The sequence below is a fragment of the Panthera leo genome, chromosome A3, assembly GCF_018350215.1.
Source record: "Panthera leo isolate Ple1 chromosome A3, P.leo_Ple1_pat1.1, whole genome shotgun sequence".
Taxonomy (NCBI): domain Eukaryota; kingdom Metazoa; phylum Chordata; class Mammalia; order Carnivora; family Felidae; genus Panthera; species Panthera leo.
The window spans coordinates 65,081,921-65,096,560 of NC_056681.1; the positions used below are offsets into that span (position 1 = coordinate 65,081,921).

At 36.9% G+C, this 14,640-nt stretch overlaps 1 protein-coding gene and 1 pseudogene across 7 annotated transcripts in view; one reads left to right on the top strand and one right to left on the bottom strand.

The window, feature by feature from the left end:
- SRBD1 (S1 RNA binding domain 1) overlaps nt 1-14,640 on the bottom strand; it is a 204,855-nt gene that overhangs the window by 160,889 nt on the left and 29,326 nt on the right. For all 7 annotated transcript variants that reach the window (XR_006200646.1, XM_042932179.1, XM_042932178.1 and 4 more), the window contains exons 6-9: nt 13,646-13,763; nt 12,200-12,338; nt 7,812-7,908; nt 6,390-6,525 (exon numbers count right to left, since the gene is read on the bottom strand). Coding sequence is in view for 6 of the 7 variants with exons in the window: in XM_042932179.1 (XP_042788113.1) it covers nt 6,390-6,525; nt 7,812-7,908; nt 12,200-12,338; nt 13,646-13,763 (490 nt within the window). In the remaining variant the exon portion in view is untranslated. The remainder of the gene's footprint in view (nt 1-6,389; nt 6,526-7,811; nt 7,909-12,199; nt 12,339-13,645; nt 13,764-14,640) is intronic.
- Nucleotides 13,970-14,074, top strand: LOC122216778 (annotated as a pseudogene).

Below are 14,640 nucleotides of genomic sequence, written 5' to 3' on the forward strand. Positions count from 1 at the left end.
CATAATACGTGATACCCATAAAATAAAAAACAAAAATTACAAAATTATCTTCTTACATAACATATGCAGAAAGAATATCTGACAAAATTCCAGCTTTGTTCATGATAAAAACACTCTACAAATTAGAAATAGAAGGCAACTTCTTCAATGCTATAAAAATCACATACAAAAACTCCACAGATAACATCATATTTAATGGTGAAAGACTGGATGCCTTCCCTCTAAGATTACAAGGGTCTACTCTTGCCACTTCTATTTTCAACATTGTACTGGAGGTTCTAGCCAGAGTAATTAGGCAAGAAAAAGAAAAAGAAGACACCTAAATTGAAAAGAAAGAAATATATCTATTTGCAGATAATATGATCTTATATATGGAAAACCCTAAGGGATTCACCATAAAGCTATCAGAACTAAAAAAGAGTTCAGCAGGATTTCTACACACTAGCAGTAAGCATTCTGAAAGTAAGTATTTTTTTTAATTCCATTTACCATAGCAACAAAAGGAATAAAATACTTAGGAATAAATTTAACAAAGGACATGCAAAACGTAAACTCTGAGAACTACAAAACATTGTTAAAAGAAATTGAAGAAATGGAAAAACATCCCATGTTCATGAACCAGAGGCTTAATATTGCTAAGATGGCAATACTCCCCAAATTGATTTACAGATTCAATGCACACCTATCAAATCCCAGCTAGCTTCTCTCCAGAAACTGACAAACTAATTCTACAATTCATATAGAAGTTCAAGCAACCCAGAGTCAGCCTTGAAAAAGAAGAACAAAGTTGGAGGACTCCCACCTTCTGATTTCAAAACTTAATACAAAGCTAACAGTAATCACAACTGTGTGGTACAGGCATAAGGATAGATACATAGCTTAGTGGAATAAAATTAAAAGAGTTTAGAAATAAATGCATATGCCCAGAATTAACTGATTTTCAACAAGGATGCCAAGACAGTTCATTGGGGAAAATACAGTCTTTTCAACAAGTGACGCCCAGACAACTGGATAGCTATGTTCAAAAGAATGAAGCTACAGGGGTACGGTATTTGACTGCAAAAAAAATGAAGCTGGTCGCCTTCCTCACATCATACACAAAAATTGTTCAAAACTGACCTTAGACCTTAACATAACAACTAAAGCTATAAAACTCTTAGAAGAAAATATAAGAAAATCCTTGTGACCATGAACTAGGTAAGGTTTTAGATATAATACTACATGAACAATCACTAAAGGAAAAAAGTAAATAGACTGGACTTCAATAACATTACACCTCAAAGGATACAATTAAGAAAGTGAAAAGAGGGGCGCCTGGGTGGCCAGTCAGTTAAGCGTCCAACTTCGGCTCAGGTCATGATCTTGCAGTTCGTGGGCTAGGGCCCCACGTGGGGCTCTGTGCTGACACTCAGAGCCTGGAGCCTATTTCGGATTCTGTGTCTCCCTCTCCCTGCCCCTCCCCACTCATGCGGTCTCTCTCAAAAATAAATAAACATTAAAAAAATTAAAAATAAAAAAGAAAGTGAAAAGAACACATAACATGGAAGAAAAGTTTTACAAATCGGTTATCACATAAAAGAGTTAGATCTAGAACATATAAATAATACTTACAACAAGAGCAAAGACCATGTCACCTCTACACTCCAAGTAGGAACTGATATAAAATAAGTGTTCAAGAAAAATTTGTAGGATAATTGACAACTCTCCATGTTACCCCTACACCAAAAAAACACCTTTTCACATCTGTATCATCGTAAATTACAAAAATTAACAGCTGTTATGATGAGAAATATCCCACAAAAAGTAATGTACTCTAATCTTTTCGTTATCCTCTCTTTTAACAGTAAAATGCAGATGGAAGAAAAACTCAATTTTAAAAATGTTTATAGTGAGCACTTCCAAGTTTGGAGAAACTGGCAATCTCTTGATTCCAAATCTCCCCTTCATCTTCCTATAAAACCTTAATAAAGAGGGACACCTGACTGGCTCAGTCAGTTAAATACCCAACTCTTGATTTTTGCTCAGGTCATCATCTCACCGTGGTGAGATAGAGCCCTGCATCAGGTTCTGCTTGGAATTCTCTCTCTCCCTCTCTCCCTGATCCTCCCCCACTCACATGCAATCACTCTCTCTCAAAATAAATACATAACCATTTAAAAATAAAATAAGGAGCACCTGGGTGGCTCAGTCAGTTAAGCGTCCAGCTTCACTCAGGTCATGATCTTGTGGTTTGTGAGTTTGAGTCCCATGTCAGGCTCTGTGCTGACAGCTCAGAGCCTGGAACCTGCTTTGGATTCTGTGTCTCCCTCTCTCTCTGTCCTTCCCCTGCTCACGCTCTGTCACTCTCTCTCTCTCTCTCTCTCTCTCTCTCTCGCTCTGTCACTCTCTCTCTCTCTCTCTCTCTCTCTGTCTCAAAGATAAATAAAAATTAAAAATAAATAAGTAAAATAAAATAAAACCTTAATAAAAATAAAATAACACAGGACCTACATCTATGGCATTTCTAGGAACCAGAACTAGATTGCCATCTGATTTCTCTAAAACAACATACAAAGCAAGACAACAGCAGAGCAACATATTTAAGAAAGTTAAGGGAAGAAAGTGAAAACAAAAAATATACTGATCCAAGCTGTCTATGTATCAAGCCCATAGGAAACAATTGTGAATGTGTTAGAACTCAGAAAATACTGTTCATATATGCCATCCTTGAAAAATACAGAAGAGTAGCAGTCAGTAAACTATGGTCCATGGGACAAATCCAGATAACACCTGTTTTCATAAATAGAATTTTATTAAAACACAACCATGCTCACTCGTTTGTGTATTATCTATGACCGCTTTCATGCTGCAATGACAGCTGTGTAATTGCCAGAAAACCCACCTGGCTCAGAAAATCTAAAACATTTATTCTCTGGTCCTCTACAGAAAAACTTTGCCAACTCTCTATTCGACTAGAGAATAAGCTTCACCCAAAAGAGGACTGGAAAGTTTTGGCAAAAGGACTAAGGCCAGGCACTTCATATAACTGTAGGGCTAAGATTAAAATGGAATCAATATCCATTAAAAAATACAGGTTGCGGGGAGCCTGGGTGGCTCAGTTGGTTGAGTGTCTGACTTCGGCTCAGGTCATGATCTCGCAGTTTGTGAGCTCAAACCCTACATCAGGCTCCCTGCGTCAGTGCAGAGTCTGTCTCAGATCCTCTGTCTCCCTCTCTCTCTCTCTGTCCCTCCTTCTCTCTTGCTCAACAATAAATAAACATTAAAAAATTTTTAAAAAAGAAAGAAAATACAGGTTGCAATCCTGATACCAATGTAGACTTCAAGCTAAAAACCATTAAATGAGGTAAAGAAGAACACTTTATAATGTTAAAGCCACATTCTGGTTTTGGAATAGAGCAAGGGGACTACATATCACACTTTAAAGATGCTGTTACATAAGACATCACTAACATGGTAGAGTAGGGAACTCCAAAAGTCCATCCTACTACAACAGTAATAAGCTGGCAAAAACTGTCAGAATCAACTTTTTCAGAACTCTGGACCCTAGTAAAAAGCTTATAACAACCAGAGGAACACTTAAAGAAACAAGAAGCCACAGAATCTTGGTAAAAGAGCACTTTGAACTTACCATTTGCTCTCCTCCGCTCTGTAGATGAGCAGCGGCCATGAAGATAACAGCCTCATTCCTAGGGCAGGTTGCTAGGGCCAGAGGGAGCGACATGGATCATCGTCTCAAATATTTGTGATCTTGTGTTTTGACCTGTTTGATGGCTCCCTGAAGGACAGACTCAAGGGCTGGCCTTTGTTTTGCCTCAGAGCTTCCCCAGGACAGAAGCCGTTTCCTGAGTGGCATTTGTTAGAAGTATTTAAAGGCAAATGATTGTGCCACAGTGTTGAGGGGTGAGGGCTAACAGTAGATGTAGGGATTACAGTCAGGGCAACTAACAAACGTCAAAAAAACCTCAATGAAAAAGAGGCTTGAAAATTAGATACTAAAGGGGAAAGAGTCTTTGTAAAGTTCCTGAATAGATTAGAGAATCCGGCAGTCTGCGTGCATGCTTGGGACAAGACACACACTCTGGAAAGACCTTAAGCTTTCACCTTTGACGGACCTTTGGGCTCCATGCAAACAGGAAGTGAAAGCTAAGGCAGAGGTGTAAACAGCCTTTCTAGGCCAATGTTGAAGGACTACCCACACACAGCCAATCTGCAAGAACTGGGGAGAGTTTGTTATTTGTTTTGGCTCCAGGCATTAAGAAAACCTCTGTCAAATAACTAGCTGTCCACAAAGCTAATGGAAGAAATGTCAGTGGTCACACATGACAAAGATGAATACAGATGTTTCAAAAATAAGTCAGAAGGCACTAAACAAAAAAAAATCAACAAACCTCCCCACCAAAGGTAGCAGCAACATATACCAAGGATGGGGGTGGGGGGAAGATCTGATTTTCAGTGTTGGCAATGTATAACACTAAGAATGTCAAGTTTTTAACATAAAACCACAAGGCATACAAAGAAACAGTAAAGTATGACCCATTTACAGGGGAAAAAAAAGAAACTGACAGAAACTATCCCTGAAGAAGCTCAGACATTAGTCTTAATTAGACCACTGTTTTAAATATGCTCCAAGTTCAAGGAAATCATGGACAGAGACCTAAAGGGAATTAAGAGAATGCAGTCTCAACAAAAACAGAATATAAATAGAGTTGAGAATTATAAGAAGAAACCAAATAGAAATTCTGAGCCAAGAACTACAATGACTGAAATGAAAAATTTACTAAAAGGGTTCAATAGTTAATTTGAGCAAGCGGAAGCAGAATTTCATCAGCAAACTTGAAGATAGGTCAATTGTGATTTATGAAGTCTGAGAAGAAAAATAAACAAATAAACAGAGTCTGAGAGACCTATGGGACACCATCGAGTATACCAACATACATATAACAGGAGACCCAGGAGAGGAGAGGCAGAAAGAATATTTGAAGAAATAATGGCCCCAAATTTCCCAGTTTTGATAAAAAAACATTCATCAACACACCCAAGAATCATAATAAATCCCAAGAGGGATAAACTCAAAGAGATCCACAGTGAGACACATTATAATCAAACTGTCCAAACCTAAAGCCAGAGAATCCTCGAAGTAAGAGAAGTAATTCATTATGTGTTAAGGATTCAGTAAGATCAACAGCTGATTCTTCATCAAAACTATGGAAGCCAAAAGACGGTGGGATGATAAATTCAAACTGCTGAAAAAAAAAATGTCAACCACGAATTCTATATCCTGAAAAAGTTCTGGAGATTGGCTGTACAACAATGTGAATATACTTAACAATACCGAACTGTACATTTAAAAACAGGATGGTAAATGGGGCGCCTGGGTGGCTGAGTCGGTTGAGCTTTCGACTTTGGCTCAGGTCATGATCTCACGGTCCGTGAGTTCGAGCCCTGCATCTGGCTCTGTGCTGACAGCTCGGAGCCTGGAGCCTGCTTCGAATACTGTATCTCCCTCTCTCTCTGACCCTCCCCCGTTCATGCTCTGTCTCTGTCTCAAAAATAAATAAACATTAAAAAAAAAAAGTTAAAAAAAAAAAACCAGGATGGTAAAATTATAAGTTAAACACATATGTTACATGTATTTTATCACAATTAAAAATATATTTTAAAAAAGAAAGAGAAATTAAGACCTTACAGATGAACAAAAACTGAAGGAGTCTGCCACTAATAGACCAGCCTTACATTTAATTGTTACAGGAATTACTTTAGGCAGAAATGAAAAGACACTGGACAATTACTCAAAAGTATGCAAAGAAATAAAGAACACTGGTAAAAGTAGCTACATAGGTAAAAAACAGTAATTAAAATTTCAGTTTGTAAATAATCTTTTTTTCCCCTATGTGACATAAAAGCCACTTTATACACTGTAGAGACAACCTATGACTACAATTAGGAAAAAAATCAGTAAACTGAAAAATGAAATTAAAACACTGAGATAAAACAACTATGTTTATACAACTAAGTGAGATCTCTCATACTTTATTCTAAATCAGAATACCTCTAATTTGTATGTCATATGAAAAAGATCCAGAATTGAGCTCAAATCCAAGCACACTGAGAAGCAAAGTCTAATACAAAAGATCACCAGCCAGAAAGTCAAAATATCTGAAGTAGTGTATTGTCAGCCCTACTAATAATTCTCAATGTTAGCAACTTTTCTGCGTCTTGAGTTACCCCATTTTGAAATGGGAAGGATATGACAATATTGTAAGAATTTATATGAAAAAAAAAATGGTTGCCTTAAAAACTTTAATTCCTTAAAAACCAAAGTAGTAGGCAAATTCAAAGTATCATCATTATTATTACTATCAGCATGGATAAGCAGTTTCCTTATTTACCTGATGATGTTGGATGTTTCTTATGTTGCATGAAAAATTCTGGTAGAGCAGAAACTTATCAACGTCTTTCTCATTTACTTTTTTTGAGGACACCTTTGCCAGAGATGACTGGATGCAAATATACCTATTTTGGCACCTGTTCAGATAAATATGCACAAAACAAGCAGTTACAAATACATTTTATTAATGTAAAATTAACAAAAAAAAGTTAAGGCATAGTTATTACTATGCCTTAGTAAAGAAACACCTTTTATGGAAATAACGTTAGCAAAAACTTAAGCCATTACCAAATGAAAAATTTTTAAATGATGCCCAACTATAAAAATGTACTGACCCGTCAAAAGAGGACTCTGCCCATTCATGCTAGCATAGGTCCTCCAGAGCTATGTGTATATCAATCCTCCTATAAAATGCCTATGTCAGTTCAGATACCATCTGGTATCTACAGATACCAGATCGATAATTCTAGTCTAGATATCTTTCCTAACCACTGAGTGAAGCAGTCAGAGCCAAGTAAAAGCTAAAAAGAAGGGAAACAAGAGGATGTGGTGGGACAGCTTCCAATGACAGGCCAAATTCAGCAGTGTAATTACTTACAAAAACACAATTAAAATCCGGGCAGTTCTCCTTCTCTGACTCATTCCTACTAGGGCCACTGAGGAAATAGGAAAGTTCTCTCCCTTGGATTAACAAAAACCCTGACAAGCGATGGTAGTCAACGGGTTCATCTCCCCCTTCCTCTCCTCTGCACACCTCACTCAGCCAGGGATGTGGAGAAAGAGTAAGAGCATAAAGGTTTTTGCTGGAAAACCCTGTCTTGTCTGCTGATACACAGCTGAAAAATATATTAAAACAGGGTTTTGAGATATCTTTCTTTAATGAGGCATAAAATCCAAAGGCCCAAGTAGGGCTTAGGTCATGAAGTTTTAATCTCTTATAAATTGGGACTGTGATCCCATGGATAAGCTGCTCTCTCCATCAGCTGAAATTCATTTTGAGGTCAACACTTTTATCTTCACCTATTATTAAAGTTAAATGATATTATATAATACATGTATAGTACACACATCACATATGTTCACAAAGCATGCCACCCGCTCTAAATGAACATGGATCTCTCTAGCACACGCTGTGTAACCACGCAATAGTTTTTAAACTGTTCCTCACAGCCCTCCATTGAGGGGTTTCAGTGTAAGGAGGATGAGCAGGCAGAGTTCCAGACGCCCTGCCTAGAATTCAATTAAAGCAACTTTACTTTTATCTGTTTTATGTATTAGGGCTCTGCTGCTTGAACAAAGAGTTCTGCTACCAAAAAACAGTCCAAAAATAAAGTTTTTAATGAACACTGGTGTTAGCACTAACCATATGACCCTTACCAGCATGAGTCCACAAAGCAGAGAACTCTATAAAAGAGTTACTCACAATTTCCGAATGAAGTCAAGCGTGTCTTTGTCTTTAGCAATCATGTCTGCTAAAATATGCTGCACTCCCGTTTCAATATCCTGGAGTGCTGAAAGTCCTTTAAGAAATGGGTAAGAGGGAAAACAAAAGCAAGAACTACAGATTGGTTTTGTTTTTTTTTTTTAATCTATAATTAAATCACAATAAATTTATTCCAGTCAAAATAAACCCTTAAATGGAAAAACTTAAGACAGAAAAGTATCATAGCACTGACCAGTTTACCTCTGAAAAAAAAGTAACAAGTCTCCAAAGCAAGAATACAGGACCTTTACATACCATATAACCTAATGGTGAAAAATGCAACTCTAGAACCATCTGCCTGGTCTAATCCTAGTTCACTACTTACCAAATGTCTGACTTTGGGCAAGTAACTTGACCTCTCTGTGCCTCAGTTTCCTATAAAAATGCAAAATAGTACCTACTTCACGAAGTATTTACAGAGGTTAAATGTATTATGGGAAATATGTATTAACAGAGTCATAACCTAAGATATACCATTTCATACCACTTAGAAAAATTATCCTTTACAAATAGTAATTTTATTAATATTCTTATTTTGACTTCTGAGGCGTTTACTCACATTTTTAATGACCCACTTGAATTTCTCAAATCTCAGGAGCACAAAACAAGAGCTATTTGTGATTGTTCATCTATTTCATAGTTGAACTGTCTACCAATGGTGCGTTATGTTCTTTCTAAGTGCTTCCGGTTTGCTAATTTATAGCAGTGACTCTTGAACATTATAGCCCCTATGATATCAATTTCTATATACATTGAGAGAAATCATCTGCATTGCCTTCTTCCGTTTCTTCTATCTTAATTGTTCTATCTCCATTAAAGCTTCTTTTTTTTCTTGCATTAAAGCTTGAGTTACACAAGCACTAAGTATCATAAGTAGGTTTTTCTGAGAGCATAATTTTAATGAGTAATAGGTACAAAAGACGAAGAGAACAGGAGGACAGACTTATGGAGTCATTAACAAAGAGAAATGCGCTGTTGAGTTTTGTTATAACTAATCTTGAGTAACTACATTTATTTTAAAGGAATTTAACGATTAAAATTAATACAAATTCTGTTTACATTTTAAGAGAATTTCCCCATGAGGGGATTTTCAGGAGTGAATTACCTTTGAGAAGTAGAAGGCTGTATATGTAAAGGACCTAGAACAGCTGTGACATACAGTAAGCAGTCAATAAATGTCTGTTCTTGGTAAGCTATCTCCCTAGATCAGTCTTCATCTTAGAAAAACAGTCACTATGCACTAACTCCTGGAGTCCCAAAGCACCTCACAGCATCATTACACAAAGTTTAATGAGAATACCAGGGTGATAAGTGAAAAGTGAAGATGGAACCCATCTCCAATAACAACCATCGATGAGAGAGAACAGAAAGAGGAAGTTATAGATTTTGCTATTATAACAAAAGACCTCTGAAAAGCCCCCATCATTTTGGGTGAACACAATTTGTAAACTTTTTATAATTAATAAATCTTATATAATTAAAATTATGCTAGAGCTCTAGAGCAATGTTTTTATAGTCTAAGGACCCCAGAATACAATCACACTAGGTACTTATTACAAACACAGATTCCTAGGCTTTGGGACTTTTGTGTTACACAGCATCCCAGATAATTCTGATACTCATTCAAGTTTAAGGAAAAAAAAAAAACAAAAAACCAACACTGCTGGGGAGGTGCCTTGAGCTCTTAGAGCAGTGGTTCTTAGTGGGAGGTAGAAATTATCAATCACTGGACTCATCCAAATTACATAAGCCCTCTCAAGAGAAAGACTGGAAAAGAGTCTTGTGTGTTTTAAAAAGCACCTTCTTCCATCAGAAAGACTCGGTCATTGGGGCTTAATACAGCCAAGAATAATGTAAGTCCACAAAGTTTAGCACCTCAATGAAATCAGGAGAAAATAAGGACTACAGGAGCCAAAAATCTTATTTCCTTTCTTGTAGTGAAAGCTTTCCAGCCACAGATTCTTCAAAGCTCCACAAATTTAACAAAAACTGAAGGACCAACATTTCTTTCACTTTATCTGCACTAAGGCTACCTGTTCTGTACAACAGAGCAATCAGCTACTTCTCTTCGTAAACAAAACAGGGATATTCTGGAAATTCTAGGATGTATTCCATTTGTGGCATCTATATGTTTCTGATTCAGATCAAATTCTTGTTGGTCTGTGGCAAGAAGTGTCTTCTACTTCACACTGAAATATCTGGTTTCTTAGACATTTCTTTGAGAAATGATGGGAATGATGAAAATACTTCTTTAGAGAAACAATAAGAGATCTGAGGGTGATCATGAGTCTGTAGATAACCTAAAAGAGCAAAGAAAAGAACACTCCAAGCGAACTTTAAAAACCAGTACCTAGATTGTTTGGAATTAATTGTAATTCTTTGACATTTATGATAAGAGTGAAAGAAAAAGGGAATAAAGCAAACAGGAAGTCCAATACATGTGCTAATACTACCTTAGCTGCAATAAGCCTTGACCGATCCGCATTATCAGAAGTATCACCAAGTGTCATCACCATGTAGTCCATGAGCATCACTACATATAGCCACTCAGAGATACAGTTATCAAACCTATCCAGTAGGAATTCAGTATATGAGTGAACTAAGGAAAACTTTGTACCAAAGGGGGTAAAAGGAAAAGAAATCGACCATAAGAGAAAAATAAGAACAGACAACAAAACTTTATGCATCTGATATTCCGAAAACTCCAACATTTGATTCTAAGAAAACCTACTATCACTGGCCAAGAAAGTTCCCACTGTGGCTGACCTTCATGCTTGTCTATACAGTCTCAGCTACTATTAAAACATTAAATTTGCAATCATTTGAAAATCTAACTAAAAAACACACGTTAAAAAAGTAAACAGGGGGGCGCCCGGGTGGCTCAGTCGGTTAAGCGTCCGACTTCGGCTCAGGTCGTGATCTCATGGTCCGTGAGTTCGAGCCCCGTGTCGGGCTCTGTGCTGACATCTCAGAGCCTGGAGCCTGCTTCAGATTCTGTGTCTCCCTCTCTCTCTGCCCCTCCCCCACTCATGCTCTGTCTCTCTCTGTCTCAGAAATAAATAAACATTAAAAAATTAAAAAAAAAATTAAACAAACTTCACTTTTACTCATTTCAACCCATCTCTAAACACAAATAATACTAATTTGCTTTTTCTTTTAATTATTGCCTTTTTCGAAACAGAGATTAAGATAAGTGTATTTGTATGTGAACAGACATACGGAGTTTTACAGACACTCATCCTTAATTTTTTAATAACAAACTCACACTGAATTGTTTAAAAGGAACACAGGTTACAGTATGCTAGGATTCTCTACAGTGTAGTAGTACATACTGTGGAATTTCTTATCAGAGACTGCCCCCTATAGACACTTAAGTCTCCCAGCCTAAAGAATCAACAGAAGGCCAAAGAAACTAGAATGAGTGCAGGAATTAGGAGAGCACCAATCTCCCCATCCCATCCTGTCAGAGCACTCCCCCAAAAAAGCCGTGCTTACTCAAAGCTCTCACTCTAGGGTTTATTTTGTCAATAAAACCAATGTATCCTGACATGCATCAGTTGTCACTTTCCTTGGGTTTTTCTTAGAATTCTCTCTCTTACCCTCTTCCCATCTCATTCTCTCTTGTGCACACACACACACAAAAGGAGAGGAAGATACACTTCAGAAGAAAGAAACTTTACACCTGGAGAGTAGAAGTGTGGAAGCAGGCGTTCACTTTATAACTCATGTATGTCAGAATCATTGAAATTCTTTTTAAAGAATACATACAACTTTTGTAATTAAATAATTTTTTAGAAACAGAGTATTTTAAAAGATAATATAGGACATTCTTTATAACACTGGGATGTGAAAAAATTATTTAAAAAGGAAAAGAAAGCAATTATCTTAAAAGAAAAGGTTAGCAAAATTGACAAGATTAATAATTCAACTACAATAAAATTAAGATCTTCTATTTTCTTTTTATTTAATAGACAGCATAAAGAAAGTGAAAAGAGAAGTTACAAACTGGGAGATAAGATTTATAATACACATAACTGAGAAAGAATATCTTAAAAAGTACTTATAAATTAATAAGAAAAGAGAAACAACAACACAAAATAAAAATGGGCAAAAGACTAGAACAGGCACTTCATCAAAAGAAGAAGCTGGATGGCTAAGCAGGAGGTATATGGGGATTTGTTTTATTAGAATTATTTATTCTTTATATGCTATAATATTCTTTTGTATAGTCATTACTTAATGAAATATTTTTTTAACATAGTTTTCAAATTTGGAAAAAAAGAAAAAGAAAAAGAAACAGGGATGATCTCTTGAAGTAAAGCTGGTACCTTTTATGTTGGGTTTAATGTAAGATAGCAGATTGAGCTGCCCTGGATTCTCAAGCAGTGTCCTGGCTGCTCCTTCTAATCCCAACTGCTTTGCTCTCTGGGCTTTAGTGCCTTTGCTCCCAGTTTTATATGGAGCTGACTGCAGGGGGAGGAAAAAAAAAGTCAGAAAATACACCACACCATTCAGTGTTAAAAAGCAAAAGTTAAAATTAAAACACACAATTAGAAGACATGGTGGGGAGGCTAAAGACATCCTTTTCTCAACCCTTCAGAGACAAATTAATACTAACCAGAGACTACTAGCTATACAAAGATGGTTGTTCCTCATCTGATTCTTTATACTTTTCTACACACTTGACATTAGGCATTTATTTGGATTCACTCATCTCAAAAACAGTGCCGGGGGCACCTGGGTGGCTCAATCGGTTAAGCATCTGACTTCAGCTCAGATCATGATCTCAAGGTCCATGAGTTCAAGCCCCGCGTCAGGCTCTGTGCTGACATCTCAGAGCCTGGAGCCTGCTTCAGATTCTGTGTCTTCCCCTCTCTCTCTCTGCCCCTCCCCTGCTTGCACTCTGTCTCTTTCTCTCTCATTATATATTAAGTAAATATTGAATATTTATTTATTTAAAAAAAAAAACCTCAGTGCCTGGACAGAAAGAACTGTAAGGCCCTCTCCTCAACCCAAGGGAGCTCCTCCAAAAGCTGCAAATACACAAGGCTTCCACTGCCTAAGACACATTCACTCCTCAACCTGAGCCATCAGACTTCTCTGCCCACATACCTTGTTGAAAGTCGTAACCCAAAGAACCACAATGATCCCCTAATTACCAAATATACATCTTTCAGTCCTCACCTTGCCAAGCTTCACTGATACATTTACTTACTTAACTGCTGATCGTTACCTCCTTCTAAGACTCTCTTCCCTAGTCTTCCAAGATGTCATCATCTCCTGATTCTCCTCTTATTTCTCTGACCACTCTTTCCATGTCTCCGCCTTTGGCTCACCCTTCCTCCACCCGTGCTTCAAAAGTTAGTGTTCCTCAATGGTCTATCTTGACCTGCTTACCCACAAACTCTCCCTGAGTGAAATCTTCCATTCTCCTGGTTATAAATACCAACCACATGCTGAAGACGCTCACAGCTAGGTCTCCAGCTCAGCATTCCCCCTTAGGCTTCCCAATTCAATTCCATAACCTACTTTCATTTGCCCCCCACTTAACTGGAAATGCCTTGGAGACAAGGACTGTGTATCACCTATCTTAGAAAACACAAAAAAGCATTTGATAGATATTTATTGAATAAAGAATAAACACCTTGTTGAATTAAATAACGGTGGCTGATGATTTTAGCTTTTTATTTCCAGATCTTTTATAACTATAAAAAGATCCATATAATTATATACTTAGGTAGGTATTATATTAAAAGATTAAAAGAGTTTCTTACCACATGTTCTAGTTCTTCAAAAGTTTTACAGTTCAGTAAGGCTTTTAACAGGCACTCAGACATCTTCCCCTCCTTCTTAATTTTTTGGATTGTACTATGAACCTTCTTTGCAACAGCCCTGAAAATAAAAACTTTTATAATATACAAGACTTCTATGTCAAAACATCCTTTATGAAGCTGTCTCAAACTTACAACAAAGTTATAGGGGAGATAAAAACATTTTCGCTCTCTGAACCATTTGAGGATAAGTTACCTTCACCCAAATACTTTAGTGTATGTTTTCTATAAACAAGAATCTCCTCCTATGTAACAATATAGCCATCAATCGCTTCTCGGCCTTTTGGCTAAGATCAAGTGTAGTACAATATAGCCATCAAAATCAGGTAATGGGTATTGATATATTACTATATTCTAATCCTCAGACCTCATGTAAGTATCACCAAGTATTTCCATAATGTCCATGATAGTGAATTCAGTTAAGAGTGGGTTGTATATAACTGCCATGTGTCTACAGTCTCCTTCAAGCAGAAACCGTATTTCAGTCTCCCCTTGATTTTTAGAGCCTTGATCCTTTAGAATGTTACAGGCCAGTTGTTTTGTAGAATGTCCTACACTTTTGAGTTTCTCTGATGTTTCTTCACAGTTTGATTCAGATGGTCTATCTCTGACCAGGAATATTGTAACAGAGTAATGCCATGTTCTTATCACTACATCCTGTTAGGCAGCAAATAATTTTCATTTGTACTATTACTTATCACTTTAGATCATTTGATAGTGTCTGTGGGTTTCTCCACAATGCAGGCACTCTATTTCTCTGTAATTAAGTATTTTGTGGAGAGGTGCTCTGAAACTATTTAATTATCCCATTCCTTACTAAACTCTCAATTTATTCACTAATTTATTTATATCACCATGGACTCATGATTTTTTTATAATCCATTACTAACACTTATTTTGATGCTCAAATTGTTCCAAATTTGACCAGAAGTAACCTC